The sequence below is a fragment of the Nicotiana sylvestris genome, chromosome 5 (genome assembly GCF_000393655.2).
Source record: "Nicotiana sylvestris chromosome 5, ASM39365v2, whole genome shotgun sequence".
In the NCBI taxonomy this organism is placed as follows: Eukaryota; Viridiplantae; Streptophyta; class Magnoliopsida; order Solanales; family Solanaceae; genus Nicotiana; species Nicotiana sylvestris.
In genome coordinates this window covers 2,388,815-2,411,572 of record NC_091061.1, presented here as the reverse complement: position 1 = coordinate 2,411,572, position 22,758 = coordinate 2,388,815, and the positions used below count along the sequence as shown (strand labels likewise).

Sequence of the window (22,758 nt, the reverse complement as noted above, 5' to 3'; positions counted from 1 at the left end):
GGCGATAGCACACGAAAATCTTATAATAAGGGGGAATTCTAGTTTATGGTCCTAAAATATCAAACTACGAGTAACGGTCATGGTGAGGCAGTGACTATTGTTCCCTAAGTCATTTGTTATAGGCCAAAAAAGTTTAGGCGATCCGGGTCTGTTCTCCTGGGCCCATGCAGGAGGAGTGGGCGATAACACACAAAAATCTGGAAATCGGGTAGAATTCTATTTTTATGGCCCTAAAACACCAATAAATAAGTAACGGTCATGGTGATGCTGTTATCATCGTTCATTAGGTCATTTTTTACGGTCCAACAAAATTTTAGGCGATACGACGCCCAGGCCCATGCACGAGGCGTGGGCATAGCACACAGAAATCTGGGAATCAGAGAAATTTCAGTTTTATAGCCCTAAAATGCCAAAACATTAGTAACGGTCATGGCGAGACAGTGACTATTATTTCTTAGGTCGTTTTTGATGGGCCGGCAAAATTTTTAGGGGATCCGGGTCTAGTTGCCTTGGCCCATGAGGAGGCGTGGGCTCTAGCACATGAAGAATCATGCGAAATTCCATTTGATGTCCCTAAAATGCCAAAAAGTGAGTAACGATCATGGCAAGGGAGTGAATATTGTTCCTTTGGTCATTTTTGATGGGCCGGCAAAATTTTAGGCCATCTAGGTCCCGACGCCCGAGCTCATATAGTAGGCGTGGGCTATAGCGCACAAAAATTTGAGAATCGATGGGAATTCCAGCTTTATGGCCCTAAAATACCAAAACATAAGTAATGGACATGGTGAGGTGGTGACTATCGTTCCTTAGGTTTTTTTGATGGGCTCACAAAATCTTAGGCAATCCGGGTCTTGTCATCCGGTCCCATGCAGGAGGCGTGGGCTAACACCACGAAAATATGAGAATCGGGCAGAATTCTAATTTTATGGCCCTAAAATGCCAAAAACGAGTAAAAGTGATGGCGAGGCGATAAATGTGGTTTCTTCGGTTATTTTTGATAGGCCGGAAAAATTTTACGCGATCCTGGTCCGGTCGCTCGGACCCATGTAGGAGGCCTGGGCTATACACAAAAAAATTAGGGAATCGGGCGAAATTCTAGTTTTATGTCCCTAAAATACAAAAAACGAGTATTGGTCATGGCGAGGCAATGATATTGTTCCCTAGGTAATTTTTGATTTGCCAAATAGGCGATCCGAGTCTTGTCGTTCAGGCCCATGCAGGAGGCGTGGAGTATATTACACGAAAATCTGTGTATTGAGCGGAATTTCAGTTATATGGCCCTAAAATACCAAAAAACGAGTAACAATCATCATTAGGCGGTGACTATTGTTCCTTAGGTCATTTATGATGGGCTGGCAAAATTATAGGCGATCCAGGTCCGATCGCCCAGGACCATGCAGGAAACGTAGGCTATAGCGCATGAAAGTCTGGGAATCAGGTTGAATTCTAGTTTTATGGCCCTAAAACGCCAAAAATGAGTAATGATCATGGCGAGGCAACGATTATTATTCCTTGAGTAATTTTTGATGGGATGGCAAAATTTAACGCGATCCAGGTCCCGTCGCCTAGGCCCGTCCAGGAGGCATGGGGTATACCACACGAAAATAAAGGAATGAGGGAGAATTTCAATTTTATGGCCCTAAAACGCCAAAAAAATGAGTAAAGGTCATGGAGATGTGGTGCATATTATTCCTAAGCTTGTTTTTGATGGGCCAATAAGCTTTTAGGCTATCCGGGTCTGGTCGCTCAGGCCCATACAGAAGGTATGGGCTATAGCACATGAAAATATGAGAATCGAGTGGAATTCTTGTTTTGTGGCCCTAAAATGCCAAGAAACAAGTAATAGTCGTGGAAAGACGGTGAATATTATTCCTTAAATCATTTTTATGGGCCGGAAAAATTTTAGGAGATCCGGGTCTGGAGGCCTGGGACCATGTTTGAGGCATGAGCTATAGCATACGAAATCTGAGAATCGGGCGGAATTCTAGTTTACTAGTCCTTAAATGCCAAAATACGAGTAATGGACATAGCGAGGCGATGACTATTATTCGTTAGGTCATTTCTAATAGGCCAGCAAAATTTTAGGCGATCTAGTTCCGGTCGCCCATGCAGGAGGCGTAGGCTATAACATATGAAAATTTGGGAATCAGGCGAAATTTCAATTTTATGCCCTTATAACGCTAAAAATGAGTAACGGTTATGGTGAGTCAGTGACTATTGCTCCTTAGGTCATTTGTGATGGGACGACATAATTTTAGGCAATCCGGGTCCGGACGCTCAGGCCCATGCACGAGGCGTGGACTATAGCACACGAAAAACTAAAAATCAGGCAGAATTCTAGTTTTATGGCTCTAAAACGCCAAAAATCGAGTAACAGTCATAGCGAGCCGGTGACTATTATTTCTTAGGTCATTTTTTATGGGACTCCAAAATTATAGGTGATTCGAGTCCGGTCGCGCGTGCCCATGTAGGAGGCGTGGGCTGTAGCACACGAAAACTTGGGAATCGAGCAGAATTCATGTTTTATGGCCCTAAAACGCCAAAAAATGAGTAACGGTCATGAAAAGACAATGATTATTGTTCCTTAGGTTATTTTTGATGCGTCGGAAATTTTTTAGGCGATCCAGGTCCGATCGCTCAGGCCCGTGTAGGAGGCGTGAGCTATGGGGCACGAAAATGTAGGAATAGGACGAAATTCTTGTTTTAAGGCCTTAAAAAGCCAAAAAAACAAATAAAGATTATGGCGAGGGGTCGACTATTGTTCCTTAGGTCATATCTATAGGCCGGCAAAATTTTAAGTGATCCGAGTCTGGTAGCCTGGGCCATGCAGGAGGTGTGGGCTAGCACACAAAAATCTGGACATAGGACGGAATTCTAGTTTTATAGCTAATAAAACGTCAAAAATGAGTAAAAGTCATGGAGAGGTAGTGATTGTTGTTCCTTGGGTCATTTTTGATGGGCCGGTAAAATTTAAGGTGATACATGTCCGTTTGCCCTGGCCCGTCCAGGAGGCATGGGCTATACCACCCGAAAATTAGGAAATCAGGCGGAATTTTAGTTTTATGGCCCCAAAACGCCATATAACGAGTAAGATCATGTCGAGGCAGTGCCTATTGCTCCTAAGGTCATTTTTAATGGGCCGGTAAAATTTAAGGCAATCCATGTTCAGTCGCCCGGGCCCGTCCAGGAGGCGTGGGCTATACCACATGAAAATCTGGGAATCCGATAGAATTCTAGTTTTATGGTCCTAAAACGCCAAGAAACCTGTAATGGTCATGGTGAGGCAGTGTCTATTGGTCCTTAGCTCATTTTGTATACGCCGGCAAAATTTTAGGCGATCCGGATCTGGTCGCCCAGGCCCATACAGGAGGCATGGGCTATAATACACGAAACTTTGAGAGTCGGGCGAAATTCCAGTTTTATGGCCCTAAATGTCAAAAACCAAGTAACAGTCATAGCGAGGCGGTGACTATTATTCTTAGGTCATTTTTTATGGGATGACAAAATTACAGGCGATCCGAATCCGGTCGCGCGGGCCCATGCAGGAGGCATGGGCTATATGGCCCTAAAATGCCAAAAAGCGAGTAATGGTTATAGCGAGGCAGTGATTATTGTTCCTTAGGTCGTTATTTATGCGCCGAAAAATTGTTAGGCGATCCAGGTCCAGTCGCTCGAGCCCGTGTAGGAGGCGAGGGGTGTAGCACATGAAAATGTAGGAATAAGGCGGAATTCTAGTTTTATGACTCTAAAAAGTCAAAAAACGAGTAAAGATCATGGCGAGGGGTCGGTTATTGTTCCTTAGGTCATTTTTATAGGCCGAATTTTTTTAGGCGATCTTGTTTTGGTTTCCTGGCCCATGCATGAGGCATGGGTATAAGCACAAATTATTTTTGTAATCGGAGGAAATTCTAGTTTTATGGCCCTAAAACGCCAAAAAATGAGTAACGGTCATGGAGAGGTAGTGATTATTGTTCCTTGGGTCATTTTTGATAGTCCGACAAAATTTAAGGCAATCCATGTCCGGTTTCCCGGGCCCGTCCAAGAGGCGTGGGCTATACCACACGAAAATTTGGGAATTAGACGGAATTGCAGTTTTATGGCCCAAAAACGCCAAAAACGAGTAAAGGTCATGGAGAGTCAGTGCCTATTTTTCCTAAGGTCATTTGTTATGGGCTAGAAAAATTTAAGGCGATCCAGGTTCGATCTCCCGGGCCCATCCAGGAGGCGTGTGCTATACCACACGAAAATCTAAGAATCGGGTAGAATTCTAGTTTATGGTCCTAAAATGCCAAAATATGAGTAACGGTCATGGCAAGGCAGTGACTATTGTTCCTTAGGTCATTTTTGATAGGCCGGCAAAATTTTAGGCGATCTGGGTCCGGTCACTCGGGCCCATGCAAGAGGCGTGGGCTATGAAACATGAAAATTTGGGAATCGGCGAAATTCCAGTTTTATGCCCCTAAAACGCCAAATAACGAGTAAAGGTCATGGAGAGGCGGTGCCTATTGTTACTAAGGTCTTTTTTGATGGGCCGATAAAATTTTAGGAGATCAGGGTTCGGTCGCTCAGGCCCTCGCAGGAGTCATGGGCTATAACATATGAAAATCTAAGAATTGGGCGGAATTCCAGTTTAATAGCCCTTAAATGCCAAACTATGAGTAACAGATATGATGAGGCGGTGACTATTGTTCTGTAGGTCATTTTTGATAGGCCGAAAAAAATTCAGGCAATTTAGGTCCGATTTCCCGGGCCCATATAGGAAGCGTGGGCTTTAGCGTACTAAAATCTAAGAATCGGGCGAAATTCCAGCTTTATGGGCCTAAAACGCCAAAAATGAGTAGCGATCATGGCGAATTTGTGACTATAAATTCTTAGATCATTTTTGACAGGTCGAAATTTTTTTAGGCGATCCGAGTCTGATCTCTCGGGCCCATGCAGGAGGCGTAGGCTTTAGCACACGAAAATCTAAGAATTAGGAAAAACTTCAGTGTATGCCCCTAAAACACCAAAAAACGAGTAACAATCATGGAGAGGCAGCGACTATTGTTCCTTAGGTCATTTTTGATGGGGGGAAAATTACAAGCGATCCGGATTCGGTCATCGGGCCCATGCAGGAGTCATGGGCTAGAGCACACGAAAATTTGGGAATCGTGCAGAATTCCAGTTTTATGGTCCTAAAACGCCAAAAAATGAGTAACGGTCATTGCGAGTTAGTGACTATTGTTCCTTAGGTTGTTTTTAAGGCGTACGAAAAATTATAAGCGATCCAGGTCCGGTTGCCTGGGCCCGTGCATGAGGCGTGTGCTATTGCACACGAATATCTAGGAAGAGGGTGAAATTCCAGTTTTAAGGCCCTTAAAAGCCAAAAAACAAGTAAAGATCATGGCGAGGCAGAGACTATTATTCCTTAGGTCATTTTTATAGCCCCAAAAATTTTAGGTGATCCGGTTCCGATCGCTTGGGCCCATGCACGAGGAGTGGGCTATAACACACAAAAGTTTTGAAATCGGGGGGAATTCTAGTTTTACGGCCCTAAAATACCATTAAATGAGTAACGATAATTGCGAGGTAGTGACTATTGTTCCTTAGGTCATTTTTGACGGGCCAACCAAAAATTTGGCAATCTAGGTATGGTTGCCCGGGCCCATGCAGGAAGCGTGGGCTATACACGCTAAAATCTGGAAATCAGGTGGAATTCTACTTTTATGGCCCTAAAACACTTAAAAATGAGTAACGATCATGACAAGGCGATGACTTATTTTCCTTAGTTCATATTTTATGGGCTGGAAAATTTTTAGGCAATTCAGGTCCGGTCTCCCAAGATCCATGCAGGAGGCGTGGGCTATAGCATACGAAAATCTAGAAATTGGGCAAAATTTCAGTTTTATGGCCCTAAAACGTTAAAAAATGAGTAACGGTCATGGTTAGGCAGAGACTATTATTCTTTAGTTCGTTTATGATGGGCCATCAAAATTTTAGGCAATTCGTGTATGGTCGCCCGGGCCCATGCAGGAGGCAATACACGAAAATCTGGAAATCGGGCGGAATTCCACTTTAATGGCCCTAAAATGGTTAAAAATGAGTAACGGTTATGGCAAGGCAGTGACTTATTTTTCTTAGTTCATCTTTGATGGGACGACAAAATTTTTAGGCGATTCGGGTCTGGTCGTCCGGGAACTATGCAGTAGGCACGGGCTATAGCACAGTCACAACTGGGAATCGAGCTATACCACACGAAAATTTGAGAATCTGGCGAAATTCTAGTTTTATGGTCCTAAAATGACAAAAATAAGTAACGATCTTGGTGAGGCAGTGACTTATGTTCCTTAGATCATTTTTGATAGGCCAACAAATTTTGGCGATCCAGGTCCGGGCGCCCAGACCCATGCAGGACGTGTAGGCTATAGCACACGAAAATCTAAGAATCACGCGGATTTCTAGTTGTATGGCTCTGAAACACCAAAATACGAGTAACGGTCATGGCAAGGCAGTGACTATTATTTCTTATGTTATTTTTGATGGACCGACAAAATTTTAGGCGATCCGGATCAGAGCGTCTAGGCCCATGCAAGAGGCGTGGACAATAGCACACAAAAATCTATGAATCATGCGGAATTCTAATATTATGTCCTAAAGTTCCAAAAAATAATGAATAACGGTCATGGTGAGGTCGTAACTATTGTTACTAGGTCATTTTTGATGGGCTGACATATTTTAGGAGATCCGGGTCCAGTTGCTCGGGCCTATGCACTAGGTGTGGGCTATAGCACACGAAAATCTAGGATTTGTGCGAAATTCCAATTTATGATCCTAAAACGCCAAAACATGAGTACCGATCATGGCGAGGTGGTGGCTATTATTCCTTAGGTCATTTTTCAAGGGCCGACAAAATTTTAGGCAATCTGGGTCCGGTTGTCCGGGCCCATGCAGGAGGCGTGGGCTATATAGCACACGAAAATCTTAGAATCGCACGAAAATCCAAATTTATAGCCCTAAAATACAAAAAATAAGTAATGGTCATGGGTAGCGGTGACTATTATTTATTAGGTTGTTTTTGATGGACCTGAAAATTTTTAGCCAATCCAAGTAAGTTCGACCGAGCCCATGCAAGAGGCGTGGGCTATAGCACAAAAAAATTTGGGAATCGGGCAGAATTCCAGTTTTATGGCCCTAAATGCGAAAAAATGAGTAACGGTCATGGCGAAGCGGTAACTATTGTTCTTAGGTCATTTTTGATGGGCCGGCAAAATTTTAGGGGATCCGTGTCCAGTCGTGTGGGCCCATGCAGGAGGCGTGGGTTATAGCACACAAAAATTTAGAAATCAGGCGGAATTCTAGTTTTTTGGCCCTAAACCACTAATAAATGAGTAACAGTCATGGAGATGCAGTGATTATTGTTCATTAGGTCATTTTTATGGACCGACAAAATTTTAGGTGATACGGTTCTAGGCGCCAGGCCCATGCACGAGGCGTGGGCTATAGCACACAAAAATCTGGAAATCGGATGGAATGCCAGTTTTATGGCCCTAAAATGACAAAAAATGAGTAACGACCTTGGAGAGGCAGTGACTTATGTTCATAAGGTCATTTAATGGGCTGGAAAATGTTTTTGACGATCCAGGTCGGGGCGCCCAGGCCCATGCAGGACGGGTAAGCTATAGCACACGAAAATTTTGAAATCACGCGGATTTCTAGTTTTATGGCTCTGAAACGCCAAAATATGAGTAACGGTCATGGCGAGGCTGTGACTATTGTTACTTATGTTATTTTTTATGGACTGACAAAATTTTAGGCGATCCGGGTCCGAGCGTCTAGGCCCATGTAGGAGGCGTAGACTATAGTACACGAAAATCTATGAATTATGCAGAATTCTAATTTTATGTCCTAAAATTCCAAAAACGAGTAATAGTCATGATGAGGTCGTGACTATTGTTCCTAGGTCATTTTTGATGGGCCGACACAATATTAGGAGATCCGGGTCCGGTCACTCGGGCCCATCCACTAGGTATGGGCTTTAGCCCACGAAAATCTAGAAATTGGGCTGAGTTCCAGTTTATGACCCTAAAATGCCAAAAAATGAGTAGCGATCATGGCGAGGCAGTGACTATTAGTCCTTAGGTCATTTTTTATGGGCCGTCAAAATTTTAGGTGATCTGGGTCCGGTTATCCGGGCCCATGCAGGAGGCGTGGGTGGTGACTATGGTTCCTTAAATCATTTTTAATGGTCCGACAAAGTTTTAGGTGATCTAGGTCCGGTCTCCCGGACCCATACAGAAGGCGTAGGCTAGCACATGAAAATTTGAGAATCGCGCGGAATTCCAGTTTTATGGCCCTAAAACGCCAAAATACGAGTAATGGTCATGACGAGGTGGTGACTATTGTTCCTTAGTTCGATTTTGATAGGTCAAATTTTTTTTAGGCGATCCAGGTCTGGTCGCCCGAGCCCATGCAGAAGGCGTGGGCTATAGCACACGAAAATCTAAGAATTAGGCGGAATTCCAATTTTATGATCTTAAAACACCATAATATGAGTACGGTCATGGCGAGGCGGTGACTATTGTTCCTATGGTCATTTTTGATAGGCCGGTAAAATTTTAGGCTATCCGGGTCCGATCGGCCAGGCCCATAAAAGAGGCGTGGGCTATAGGACACGAAAATCTGAAAATTGCGCGGAATTATATTTTATGGCCCTAAAATGCCAAAATACGAGTAATGGTCAAGGCGAGGCAGTAACTATTGTTCCTCGTGTCATTTTTTATAGACTGGAAAAATTTTAGGCGATTCGCGTCTGGTCGCCCGGGCCCATACATGATGTGTGGGCTATAGCACACGAAAATTAGGGAATCGTACGGAATTCCAATTTTATGGCCCTAAAATGCCCAAAAACGTGTAACGGTCATGGAGAGGCGGTGACTATTGTTCCGTAGGTCACTATTGATGGTCCAGCATAATTTTAGGCGATCTGGATACAGTTGACCAGGCCCATGCAGGAGGCGTGATCTATAGCGCACGAAAATCTGAGAATCGTGCGGAATTCCAATTTTATGGCCGTAAAACACCAAAATATGAGTAATGGTACTATTGTTCATTAGGCCATTTTTTATGAGCCGAAAAAAAGTTTTAGGCGATCCGGGTTCGGTCGCTCAGGCCTATGTAGAAGGCATGATCTACAACATATGAAAATCTAAAAATCGAGTGAAATTCCAGTTTTATGGCCCTAAAATTCCAAATTACGAGAGATGGTCATGGAGTGGCGACTATTGTTCCTTAGGTTATTTTTGAAGGGTCGGCAAAATTTTAGGCGATCAAGGTCCTGTCGCTCGAGCCCATGCCAAATCTTGAAATTGAGCAGAATTCTAGTTTTATGGCCATAAAATGCCAAATAACGAGTAACGATAATGGAGAGGTGGTGACTATTGTTTCTTAGGTCGTTATTGATGGGCCGATAAAATTTTAGGCGATCCGGGTTTGGTCGCCGGGCTCATGCAGGAGGCTTGGGTTATAGTACACAAAAATTTGGGAATGAGGCAGAATTCCAATTTTATGGCCCTAAAACGGCAAAAAATAAGTAACAGTCATGGAGAACCAGTGACTATTGTTCCTTAGGTCGTTCTTGACGCGTCAGCAAAATTTTAGGCCATCCGGTTCCGGTCGCCATGGCCCATGCAGGAGGAGAGGGCTCTAGCACATGAAAATCTCGGAATCGGACGGAATTCTAATTTTATGGCCCTAAAACGCCAAAAAATGAGTAATGGGTACGGCGATGCGGTGAATATTGTTCCTTAGGTAATTTTTATGCTCCAACAAAATTTCAGACGATCCAGATCAGGTCGCCCGGGAACATGCAGGAGGTGTGAGCTATAACACACGAAAATCAAAGAATCGGGCAGAGTTCTAATTTTATGGCCCTATAGCATCAAAAAATGAGTAACGGTCATGGCGAGGCGGTGTCTATTGTTACCTAGGTCATTTTTATGGGTTGGCAAAATTTTAGGCGATCCATGCCCAATTGTCTGGGCCCATGTAGGAGTCGTGGGCTATAACACACGAAAATTTGGAATCGGGCAGAATTCCAGATTAAGGACCTAAAATACCAAAAAGGGAGTAACGGTCATGGCGAGTCATCTACTATTGTTCCATAGGTCAATTTGATGGGTTGTCAAAATTTTAGGCAATCCGGGTCTGGTCTCCCAGGCCCATGCAGAAGGCATGGGCTATAGAGCACACGGAAATCTAGGAATGAGGTAGAATTCCGGTTTTATGGCCCTAAAACACTAAAATACAAACAACAGTCATGGTGAGGTGTGACTATTGTTCCTTACGTTCTTTTTGATGGGCCAACAAAAATTAAGCAGATCTGGGCCTGGTCGCCCGGGCCTATGCAGGAGGCGTGGGCAATAACACATGAAAATAGGAGAATCAGGCGGAATTCTAATTTTATGGTGTGAAATTTCCATAATATGAGTAATGATCATGGCGAGGCGGTAAATATTATTTTTAGTTCATTTTTTATGGGCTGGCCAATTTATAGGAGATCCGGGTCTAGTCGCTCGAGCCCATACAGGAGACATGGACTATAGCACACGAAAATCTAGAAATCGAACGAAATTCCAGTTTTATGGCCCTAAAATACCAAAAATGAGTAACGGTCTGGAGAGGAGGTAGCTATTTTTTTTCTTAGGTCATTTTTTATGGGTTGGCAAAATTTGAGGTGATTCGGATTCGGTCTCCCTGGCCCATGCAGGAGGCGTGAGCTATAACATACAAAAATTTGGGACTCACACAGAATTTAGTTTTATAGCCCTAAATCGCCAGAAAATGAGTAATTGTCATTGCGAAACGGTGACTATTGTTCCTTTGGTCATTTTTATGGGCCAAAAAAGTTTTAGGTGATTCGGGTCTTAGCGCTCGGGCCCATGTAGGAGGTGTGGAATATAACACACGAAAATCTTGGAATCAGGCGGAATTCCAGTTTTATGGCCCTAAAACACTAAAAACACATAACGGTCATGTCGAGGCGGTGAATATTGTTACTTAGGTCATTGTTGATGTGACGGATAAATTTTAGGCGATCTAGGTCGGGTCGCCCGGGCCCAGGCAGGAGGTATGGCTATAGCACACGAAAATTTGGGAATCGTGAGAAATTCTAGTTTTATGGCCCTAAAGTGCCAAAAAATGAGTAACGATCATGGAAAAATGGTGGTTATCGTTCATTAGGTTATTTTTTATGGTTCAGCAATATTTAAGGCGATTCAGGTTCGATCGTCGGGGCCGAAGCAGGAGGCGTGTGCTATAGTACATAAAAATCAAAAGATTGGGTGGAATTCAAATTTTATGACCCGAAAATGCAAAAATACAAGTAACGGTCATGGCGAGGCAGTGACTATTGTTCCTTAGGTCATTTTTATTGACCGGAAAAATTATAGTCGGGCCCATATAGGAGGCTTGGGCTATCGCACACGAAAATTTGAAAATATGGCGGAATTCCAGTTTTATGGTTCTAAAACACAAAAAAAAACGAGTAACGGTCATAGAAAGGCGGTGACTATTGTTCCTTAGGTCATTATTAATGGGCCGAAGAAATTTTTAGTGATCCGGGTCTGGTCATCCCGGGTCCATGTAGGAGGCGTGGGCTATAATACATAAAATCTGAGAATTGGCAAAATTTCAGTTTTACCTAAAACACCAAAATACGAGCAATGATAATGGTTATGCGGTGATTATTATTCCTTAGGTTATTTTTTACGGGGTGGAAAAATATAGCCGGGCCCATATAGGAGGCCTGTGGTATAGCACACGAAAATCTAAAAATTGTGTGGAATTCCAGTTTTATGGCCCTAAAACGCAAAAAACAAGAGTAACGGTCATGACAAGGTGGTGCCTATTTTTCCTTAGATCGTTATTTATGGAGCAACAAAATTTTTGGTGATCTGGGTCTGGTCGCTGGGTCGATGCAGGAAGAGTGGAATATTGTTCCAATTTTATGGCCCAAAAATTCCAAAATACGAGCAACGGTCATGGTGAGGCGGTGACTATTGTTCCTTAGGTAGTTTTTTATGGGACGATAAAATTTTAGGTGATCCGGATTTGGTCTCCCGGCCAATGCAGGAGGCGTGGGTTATAGCACATGAAAATCTAGGAATCGGGAGGAATTTCAATTTTATGGCACGAAAATAGCAAAAAAATAAGTGACGATCATGATGTGACGATGAATATTGTTTCTTAGGTCAATTCTGATGGGCGGACCAAATTTTAGGCAATTCGGGTCCGGTCTCCCTGGCCATGCGGGAGACGTGGGTTATAGCACTTGAAAATAGGATAATCAGAAGGAATTCCTGTTTTATGGTACTAAAATGCCAAAATATGAGTAGAGATCACGGCAAGGCAATGGCTATTATTCCTTAGGTCAATTTTGATGGGCCAAATTTTTTTTAGGAGATACGGGTCCCACTCCCGAGCCTATGTAGGAGGCATGGGCTATTACACACGAAAACCTGAAAAATCATGTGGAATTCTAGTTTGATGGCCCTAAAATGCCAAAATACAAGCAACGATTATGGCGAATCTGTGACTATTGTTCCTTAGGTTGTTACTGATGGGCTGGGCAAAATTTTAGGCGATCAAGGTTCGGTCGCCCGGGCCCATGCAGGAGGCTAGGGCAATAACACATAAAAATTGGGGAATCAGATAGAATTTCAGTTTTATGGTCCTAAAACTCCAAAAACGTGTAACGGTCATGGCGAAACGGTAAATATTGTTTCTTAGATCATTTTTGATAGGTCGAAAATATTTTAGGCGATGAGCAATAGCACAAGAAAATCAAGGAATCAGGTGGAATTTCAGTTTTATGGCCCCTAAAATGCCTATGAGTAACGGTCAAGACGAGGCTATGACTATCGTTTCTTAAGTCGTTTTTGATGGACCGACATAATTTTAGGCAATCGGGTCTGATCACCCGGGCCCATGCAGGAGGCGTGGGCTATAGCACACGAAAATTTGGGAATTGGGAAAATTCCAGTTTATGGCCCTAAAACACCAAAAAACGAGTAACGTTCATGGCAAGGCATTAGCTAATGTTTCTTAGATCATTTTTCATGAGATGGAAAAACTTTAGGCGATCCGGTTCTGGTCTCCCGGGACCATGCAGGAGGTGTGGGTTATAGCACATGAAAATTTAGGAATTTGGCGAAATTCCAGTTTTATTGCCCTAAAACACTAAAAAATGAGTAACAGTCATGGTGAGACATTGAATATTGTTCCTTAGGTCATTTCTGATGGGCCGGAAAAGGTTTAGGCATTCTAAGTCCAGTCTCACAGTCCCATGCAGGAGGCCCATGCAGTACGAGCATAATCATGGTGAGGCGGTGACTATTATTTCTTATGTCTTTTATAATGGGCGATCCAGGTCTTGTCGTCGGGCCCATGAAGAAGGCGTGAGCAGCACAAGAAAAGCAGAGAGTCAGACGGAATTTCAATTTTATGTCCCGAAATTGCCAAAATATGAGTAATGGTCAAGGCAAGACGGTGACTATAGTTCCTTAGGTTATTTTTGATTGGCCAGCAAAATTATAGACGATGCGGATCTAGTCGCCCGGACCCATATAGGAGGCATGTGCTATAATACATGAAAATCTAGGAATCCGGCAGTTTTATGGCCCTAAAATGCCAAAAAATGAGTAACAGTCATGGAAAGGCGGTGCCTATTTTTCTTAGGTCATTTTTTATGGACCGACAAATTTTAGGCGATCTGGGACCGGTTGCTCGGGCCCATATTGGAGGCGTGAGCTATAGCACATGAAAATTTGGGTATCAAGTAGAATTCTAGTTTTATGGCTCTATAACACAAAAAACGGGTAATGGTCGTTGCTAGGCGGTGGCTATTTTTCCCTTTGTCATTTTTTGATGGACCGACAAAATTTTAGGAAATCGAGTCCTGGCGCCCAGGCCTATTCAGGAGGCATGGGTTATAGCCCATGAAAATCTAGGAATCAGGCGAAATTCTAGTTTTATAGCCCTAAAATACCAAAAAACGAGTAACGATCATAGCGAGGCAGTGACTATTGTTCCTTAGATCATTTTTGATGGGTCGGAAATTTTTTAGGCGATCGGGTCTTGGTGCCCGGGCCCATGTAGGAGGCGTGGGCTATAACACACGAATATCTAGGAATGGGTAAAATTCTAGTTTTATGACCTTAAAATGCTCGAAATCGAGTAACGGTCATGGCGAGGAGGTAACTATTGTTCGTTAGGTCGTTTTTTATGGGTCAAAATTTTTTTAGGCAATCTGGGTTCGGTCGTCTGGGCCCATGCAGGAGGCGTGGGCGCACACGAAAATCTGGATATCAGACGGAATTCTAATTTTATGACCCTAAAATGCCAAAAAATGAGTAATGGTCATGGCAAGGCGGTGACTATTGTTTCTTAGGTCATTTTTGATGCGTCAGCAAACTTTAAGGCGATCCGAGTCCGGTCGTCGGGGCCTATGCAGGAGATTTGGGCTATAGCACAAGAAAATCAGGAAATTAGGCGAAATTCTAATTTTATGGCCCCAAAATGTCAAAATACAAGTAACGGTCACGACGAGGCAATGATTATTATTCCTCAGGTCATTTTTTGATGGATCGACAATATTTTAGGCAATTCGGGTCCGGTCACTCGAGCCCATGCAGGAGGTATGAGTTCCTCGTTTTTTGATGTTTTAGAGCCATGAAACAGGAAATCAGGAATGGTGGTTTATTTCAAATTTAGTTTAAGGTGGTTTATGGTATTTATAATGGTGAGCTGCAAGGGCACTTTATTTTTACTACTGCTTAGGGTTTCTTCTTATTCTTTTTTTCTTAATTGTAAAACGATATTGTTATATTTGTTGTTATTTTGACAAACTGATGATCGAGGTTTTTGTTCTTGATGATATTTGGAGGTTATATTTCAAATTTGAGCTCATTTGGAGTATATTTAAGTTTTCAATCATATATTGGATTGTTGAAATTCGAAGAACAAATTTCTGTTTCTGGGCAATTTGCACTTCAAACTTACGTGGCTATGAGTGCATCTGAAGTATAATTTTTTCACTTCATACCTATTTGGCCATAAATGCAAGAAAACATCGGTTGCACTTCAGACCTATTTGACTTTAAGTGCATCTGAAGTACTATTTTTTCACTCAGACCTACTTGACTTTAAGTGCATGAAAACATTTGTTGTACTTCAGATCTATTTGGCCTTAAGTGCATCTTAAGTGTAATTTTTGCATTTTAGACTTAATTGGCCTTAAGTGCATTGCACTTCAGATTGTTTCTATTTTTTTCTAACTTCAGACCCGTTAAGTCTAAAATTTATCCTAAAATGGTACGCTTGCAATTTTTTTTGCAAAGTAAATATAATTTTAATTGTGACCCCAAAACTGGGTATAGTTGCAAATGCCCCTCTCTTTTCCTTTGCATCTTTTTTGACTTCCTTCTCGTATTTTGATAATTATATAAACAAAATACAAAAGACCCAACAAACAAATTAGAATTATGACCCAATGCTTAGCCAAATTGACCCGTTTCAATTTGATCAAGCAAACACTGTACGGTTTATAGGTCAACTCACTTATTGATCTAACTAATTTTAACATGCCCAAATATAACCATATTTGTTCATTTGATGTCCCCTATTTGCGGCTGTTCAGCGAATCTATATATATATAATAATAATAATAATAATAATAAGAAGAAGAAGAATAAATAAACCTAAGTATAATTTTTACTCTAATGACGCCATTATGTGTAAGATTAATCTTTTGCGCCGTCCATTTGGTTGTTAATAAAAAGTCTGTAAAAGAAAAATTAGTCCTTCACTACATTATCCTTCCACTTGTCAACTCTCACTCCTCACTTCCACTCACACTCCTATTTTTCTCTCTACCTCTAAACTCTCCTCCACAAATTAAACCACTACTCCAACTAAAAACTAGGACTAACTTTTTCTAACCGTACAAGTCCATAACAACTTCTAGTACAAGAGAACAAACTCTCCCATGCATGTACATTTGCTTCTTATTTCTTGTGTTTCTTCTGAATCATACTTTAAAGTAGTATATTTAATGAAAAAATATAAAATTTAAGCAATGGCTTGTATAGATCAAGAACAACAACAACAACCGGTTTTTAAGCATTATTGTAGGGTTTGCAAGAAAGGTTTTGTGTGTGGGAGAGCTCTAGGTGGGCATATGAGAGCTCATGGAATTGGAGATGAAGGTGCAAATTTGGATGATGATGATCCAGCTAGTGATTGGGAAGATAAGTTTGGAGGGAGTGTTAAGGGAGGTAATAAGAGGATGTATCAATTAAGAACAAACCCTAATCGACAAAAGAGCAATAGGGTATGTGAGAATTGTGGGAAAGAATTCTCGTCCTGGAAATCTTTTCTTGAGCATGGAAAATGTAGCTCAGAAGATGTAGAAGAATCACTAGTATCCTCGCCCTGTTCAGAGGGCGAGGAGTACATTACTAATGGTGAAAGAAAAGGGTATGGATGGTCTAAAAGGAAGAGGTCATTGAGAACAAAAGTAGGAACCCTTAGTACTTCAACTTATCCATCAAGTGAGGAAGATGATCTTCTCCTTGCAAAATGTCTTATAGATTTAGCCAACGCGAGGGTTGATACATCGTTGGCTGAGCCAGAGGAGTCGTGTGCCTCAGCTAGCAAGGAGGAAGAGCGAGCACGAAACCCCATGACCTACCTCACCCCATTAGTGACTACTCGTGTACCCTTGGACAACAAGGCTAAAGGGGCTTCTTCTAAAGGGTTGTTTGAATGCAAAGCTTGCAAGAAAGTCTTCAATTCCCACCAAGCCCTAGGTGGACATAGGGCAAGTCACAAAAAAGTTAAAGGGTGTTATGCAGCCAAACAAGATCAACTAGATGATAGCTTAATTGGTGATCAAGATATGAATATTATACATGATGAATTCACATTACAAGCTTCAAAATCAATGAGGAAATCAAAAATCCATGAATGCTCAATATGTCATAGAGTTTTCTCCACAGGGCAAGCTTTAGGTGGACACAAAAGATGCCATTGGATCACCTCTAATTCACCCGATTCATCGAAATACAATTTCCATAGTCATATGGAGCAAATTAATCTACGATCAAACTTAAGAAAATCAGGTGATGCATTAGATCTTAACATTCCATCACACGAAGACATGTCACGAGTTAGACGAGACCCTATGAATCCTTTGAGTTTCGAGGTCTCTACCGAAATACATTTGCATCCATGGAATACTAAAGATAATTCCAGTGACAACTACTACCTTGAGGAAATCAAAAACAATAACGACAATAACAACAATAACAATAATAATAGTTTGACGCAAAATGTAGAAGATGATGAAGCAGACAGTAAATTGAAGTTAGCTAAGCTAAGTGAATTAAAGGATATGAATACAAGTTCTGAAAATCCTTCTCATTGGTTACAAGTTGGGATTGGTTCAACTACAGAAGTTGGGGCTGACTCATAAGTTATATATATGCACTAATTCCTTTAATTTAATTTTCTTTTTCCTTTCCTCACCCAAGTATATATCTTTATACAAAAATTGTAATTATAAAGTTACCAAACAGATGACAAATGTTCACTGTTTAGGGATAAGAATACTGTTAATTTGTAATCTTTTTTTTTCTCCCTTTCTTGTAAGGCACCATATATAGATACACAATCCTGTAATTCTAATTTTGTATACTTTCCATTTCTTGAGGTGTAATTTTTCAGTGTGCAATACACAAACTCGCTTTGATTTTCTTGCCATATTAAGTTTACAGCTTGTTTGGATGGTTGTTACATATTTTATTGTATCATATTATTACTTTAAATACAATGTTTGGTTTGATTGTTACTTAAATTTTATTGTGTCGCGTTGTTAAATATGTTGTTATGTAACGACGAAAAAGTGTCACTTTATGGAACGACCGATTTGGTGTGGTCGCGTCGTTCCCTTATTTTTTTTCTCTCATCTTGCCCTTCCATATTATTAAATAATCCTTTTTATCCTTTACCCTAGCTTTTTACCTCGTACCTTACTTTTTCTTTATAATATTGCAAATTTGTTGTTCATATTGTTGGTGCATGACATCATGAAAAAATAAAAAACAACACAATCTATCCAAATATTATATACATCAAAACGATACAGTACAATACAATATAACACTATATGATACATTATGAAATGATACATTATGAAATGATACATTCCAAACAATATGTTAGTAGTATATAAAGATAGAATAATTATATTATTTATTTTATTTCAATACTTGGAAAGTTACATATTGGAGAGGGACTTTACCATCTTTACCTCCAAAAACATAGAACATAAAATTTTGCCATAAAACAAAAGGAAAAACATAATAACACTTAGAATTCTAGAGATCAAATTTTAGAATCTCATTTATGTGAAATATTAATTAATTTTTCTGCAATTTTTGCGGATTTGGCCATTGGTACCAGTAAGTGGACTAAGATTACCCATTTTAACCATAGCCATTGCAAAATCAGTGAAAAAAGTGGCTGAATTTGAACTATAAGTGTTAACTATAGAATCAGTTGAGCCTCCATTAAATAGTTGTTGATCAGAATGAAGAATTCCCTTTTGGCTTTGTAAATTCTTGTAATAAACATTGTCAAATGATGTTGGACTTGTGTCAAGTGGAGAAAGATTGTTGTCACCTCCATTTTGTGGACAATTTGCTTTAATTGTTGTACCAAATGATGAATTTATGTTTGTTTCATTGTAGAGACGATCTCGGAATGTAGTACATCTTGCTTGGCCTATTGTGTGAGATCCTGCAAAATACCAAAATATTTTGATTTAGTTTTATTTGTGGATGTAGCCTTAGAGTTACGAGTTTACTGAACCTAGTATTTCTTACACGAAATATATGAAAAACGACAAATATTAGATTATGAACCCAATTGTTTGCATAAAATAGACGATTGTTTTAGAATAACTTGGTGTGTTTTGAAATTTTTGAGTAATAAAGATTGATAATAATATTTATATGTTGGTTAAAGTAATGACCTAAAGTAAGGGCAGAGATATAATGAAGGTAATGGCTTCCGCTCAAAAGTGAGGGAAGTCATTTTTCCACTTTTGTGCAAAATATTTTTACTAAAAATACTTATAAAATCAAACACCAGAAAATAACTTATATCTGAAAGATCATTTTTGAAAAATATTTTTCGACATACCACAAATTCTCTATCGACAACCACCTTATTCCAAGATGTGTCAATTTATACCCCTCCGTCTAAAAATTAATACACTATGTAGCTATAAATATTTTTTTTATTGTATATACTTCTTCGTATACTTCGTTATAATTTTGATGTATATTGAATCTCCTTTACTTTTTCGTATACTTCGTTATATTTTGACTCCTCTTAATGAAAGTTCTGACTCCATCATTGCGATGACAATGTTAAACCGTACAAAAGTTACGTATGAAAAGCAGTGAATAACCATTCGTAGAAATCTCTATATATATATATAGGAAAATTAAAAAGAATAATAATTTGTGGAAGTAAAATAAACCTGAGAGTGCCACCATTTCCCTCGAATTAAAACCTTTGTTAGAGAAGGAAGAAATAAGGCTGCTTAGGTTCAAAGTTGGTGCAGGAATGTCATTGTTTGCTGCACTCAAACTTGCAGTTGTTGAGTCTCTTCTGCCGAGTAAAACATTCCAACTAGGGCCACCAAGCTGATAAATCAATCAAGTTCACGCCTAATTAGTTTATGACGAATTAATCTAAATAATCGTTCACACAACCGCTTAAACAAAAAATAATTAACGAATATATAATATATAAATAATTTATGTATAATATGTATATAATCGTATATAATTTATGTAGACCAACTAACGAAAGCAAATAATAAATCTGGCTGGTTATTTATGAAAAAGCCTTTATGAAAAAGCCTCCGTTTCTAGAATAGACAAAAGGGGTTGCTCTGATGGTAAGCAATCTCCACTTCCAACCAAAAGGTTGTGAGTTCGGGTCTCCCCAAGAGCAAGATGGGAAGTTCTTGGAGGGAAGGATGTCGGGGGTTTATTTGAAAACAGCCTCTCTACCCCAGGGTAGGGGTAAGGTCTGCGTACACACTACCAACAACTTTCAAGTTGTTGTTGTCCTCCGTTTCTAGAATGTACTTTCCATCTAATTAACACTAAGAATGATATGCAGTACCTAGCTAGCGTTTGGACATTGATTTGATTGAAACTTGAAAAAAGAGTTTTGAAAAATAAATTTTGAAAGTTGAAGTTGTATTTGAACATGTATATTATTTGAAGAAAAGTTGAAGCTTTGTAATTGGAAGATATATTTTCACCCAAAAACTGCCCTAAACCATTTTTGGAAACTTGAAAATTTTAAAAAAAAAAAATCCAAAACAAGATCATATTTCATAAACAAATAATATTTTAAAAAAAAATTAAAAATAAAACTAAAATCTATGACCAAACGGAAGTTGCATATCAAAACTTTGACTTGTGCTTAGCTTTTAAAGGTCAACATACTTTCTTTTCTTTTCCCTAACCAACAATTTATTAGTTAAATATCCATCAAGTATTGCATGGGGTGTCTGTTAGGAGTATTTAAGGCCGTGACTTTAAAAAAATTAATTTATAAACTAAGTTTATAGAATATTTTAAGCATATGTATTTTTTGGCTTACTTTAACAACAGAGTCTCTAGCTGCAACAGCCAAAATATCTGCACAAGATACAACTCCAGCACATGTTGACTCTACTTGAGTTTTGATAGTATCAATCACATCAAATCCTCTTAATGATCCACTGTTTGGATTAGCAGTCTTTTCTCCCGTGAAACTTGATGTATCATCTAATAGCACAGATGCATCACAACCCTGATTCAAATATGTAAACATGTCACACAAAGGCGGATCAAGAATTTCTTGAATATGGGTGTATCACTAATAACAACAGCAACAACAATAACAAAAACTCAGAGTATCCCACAAATTGGGGGTCTGGAGAGGGTATTATGTACGCAGCATTACCCCTACCTTACGTAAGTAAAGATGTTATTTCCAGTAGACCCTCGTCTCCAAGCAAGCATGCAAATCACAATAGTACAGAGAAAAAAAATACAGTAGTGTAAAAGTCAGAAAAGTATTAACAACAACTAGGAAGTAGAGCAACCAAAACACAGGCGCTACCAGCTAGTAATAGAATATGGGTGCATCAGTAAACATAGGAGGGAAAAAAAGTATTGATTCATGTTCCTCTAGGTAAATAACTCGATATTCAACCTTCTTAGAACATGAGGGCAAACAAATAATATTAGATCAATTCTATACATAAAATACTTAGTTTGATAGAGAGAATATAGGTTCATGTGCCCCATATTTTGGACAGTAAATCTGTCCATCACATGTTTATTTGTCATCAAAGTATGTTGTTTAAGAATATATATATATATATATATATGATTGTCTCGAAGCTACATTTTATTTGCAAGCCACATGCATTCATGCATGCATGCATGCATGAATAGTACTACTACTCAAGAAATGAGAAAACTTATAATATCAAGTTTATATATATATATATATATATATATATATATATATATATATATATATATATATATGTGTGTGTGTTTTTAAGATCATAAATTTCAAAAGTATGTGCTGAATAAAACTACGTCACATAAAAAGAATGAAACGAGGCAAAGGTAATAAACTTGCATTAACAAAACAATCATGGAAATGAAGACGAAGCAAAGAAGCCCCCATGCGAGACTCTTTAGAGATAGCAGAATTCACAGCAGTTTTGATTACAGAGAGGACATTAGGGCAAGTTGAAGAGTAGAAATTTGAAGTCAACTCAGCAGAGCTCATTCCAAGAAGAAAAGGGATTATTATTAGTAGTAAAAATGATATCTTAGCCATGTCTTTAATGAGATAAAAATAAGGAAGAATTAGCAGTAAAAAGGGAGAAGAAGATATTTGTCCCAATTTCTGGTTTGGTACTGCTTAAAGTGAAATATGTTCACATATTTATAGCAGTAGGAAGCAGAAGAGTGTGCCCAATTGTCAAAGTTCTATGTCAACTTTTATTTACTTAATTTTATTTTTTTTAAAGAGAAATAAAATAGCTTATTCAAAGTTTCCTGCAGTGCCAAACTCCAACAAACACATCATTTTTCTAAGGTTAATTTGTAGGCTAACGGTAGCCAGAGGCGTATCTAGTAAAGAAGCTATGGGTTTAACTGATGGATTCGCTCATACTTTGTATTTTTGCCTAAAATATTATTAAATATGTACAAATAATTAATTTTGAACTCATTAAATTAGATGAAATGTGGTAGAATAGTGACTCTAAACCCATAAAATTTAAAATGTGGATCCGCCTCTGAACCAGTGATACTAAAGTTCTTGTCTCTATAGGCTTAGTTGGTTGTTTGCTTCATGGATTAAGGTTTTATTATAATAATAATTATAATACAAGGAGGAACTGCTAAATACACAAAAAAATTTAAATAGCACAAAAAAAAAAAAAACCCATCGTAAGTTGTATATTTGAAGTTAAAGGTTAAGCGTGTTCATTTCTCAAAATGACAATTAAATAATAAAACAATTATAATAACTACGCTTTAATCCAAACCAGATGTATGTCTCTAGAAAATCCTTTTAATATTGGCATTGCAAAGATTAGAATATACAATTTTTCTTCTTCTTTTTTTTATG

At 39.4% G+C, this 22,758-nt stretch overlaps 2 protein-coding genes across 2 annotated transcripts; one reads left to right on the top strand and one right to left on the bottom strand.

Moving 5' to 3' along the window:
- Positions 1-16,061: 16,061 nt before the first annotated feature.
- LOC104233890 (zinc finger protein ZAT4-like) lies at positions 16,062-17,765 on the top strand. The gene has a single exon (XM_009787352.2). It carries the CDS (start codon positions 16,112-16,114, stop codon positions 17,507-17,509), a length of 1,398 nt encoding a protein of 465 aa, XP_009785654.1. The 5' UTR covers positions 16,062-16,111; the 3' UTR covers positions 17,510-17,765.
- Positions 17,766-18,310: 545 nt separating this feature from the next.
- LOC104233889 (cationic peroxidase 1-like) lies at positions 18,311-22,017 on the bottom strand. The gene is made up of 4 exons (XM_009787351.2): positions 21,757-22,017; positions 20,722-20,913; positions 19,583-19,748; positions 18,311-18,834 (listed from the first exon to the last, which is right to left on the bottom strand). Exons 1-4 carry the CDS (start codon positions 21,958-21,960, stop codon positions 18,452-18,454), a joined length of 945 nt encoding a protein of 314 aa, XP_009785653.1. The 5' UTR covers positions 21,961-22,017; the 3' UTR covers positions 18,311-18,451.
- Between the last annotated feature and the right edge of the window lie 741 nt (positions 22,018-22,758).

Coding starts and splice junctions, on each gene's coding strand:
- LOC104233890 (XM_009787352.2), top strand. CDS start 16,112: ATGGCTTGTATAGATCAAGAACAACAACAACAACCGGTTTTTAAGCAT.
- LOC104233889 (XM_009787351.2), bottom strand. CDS start 21,960: ATGGCTAAGATATCATTTTTACTACTAATAATAATCCCTTTTCTTCTT. Junction 20,914..21,756: donor TCCATGATTGTTTTGTTAAT/GCAAGTTTATTA, acceptor TATTTGAATCAG/GGTTGTGATGCATCTGTGCT. Junction 19,749..20,721: donor CTAGAGACTCTGTTGTTAAA/GTAAGCCAAAAA, acceptor TTGATTTATCAG/CTTGGTGGCCCTAGTTGGAA.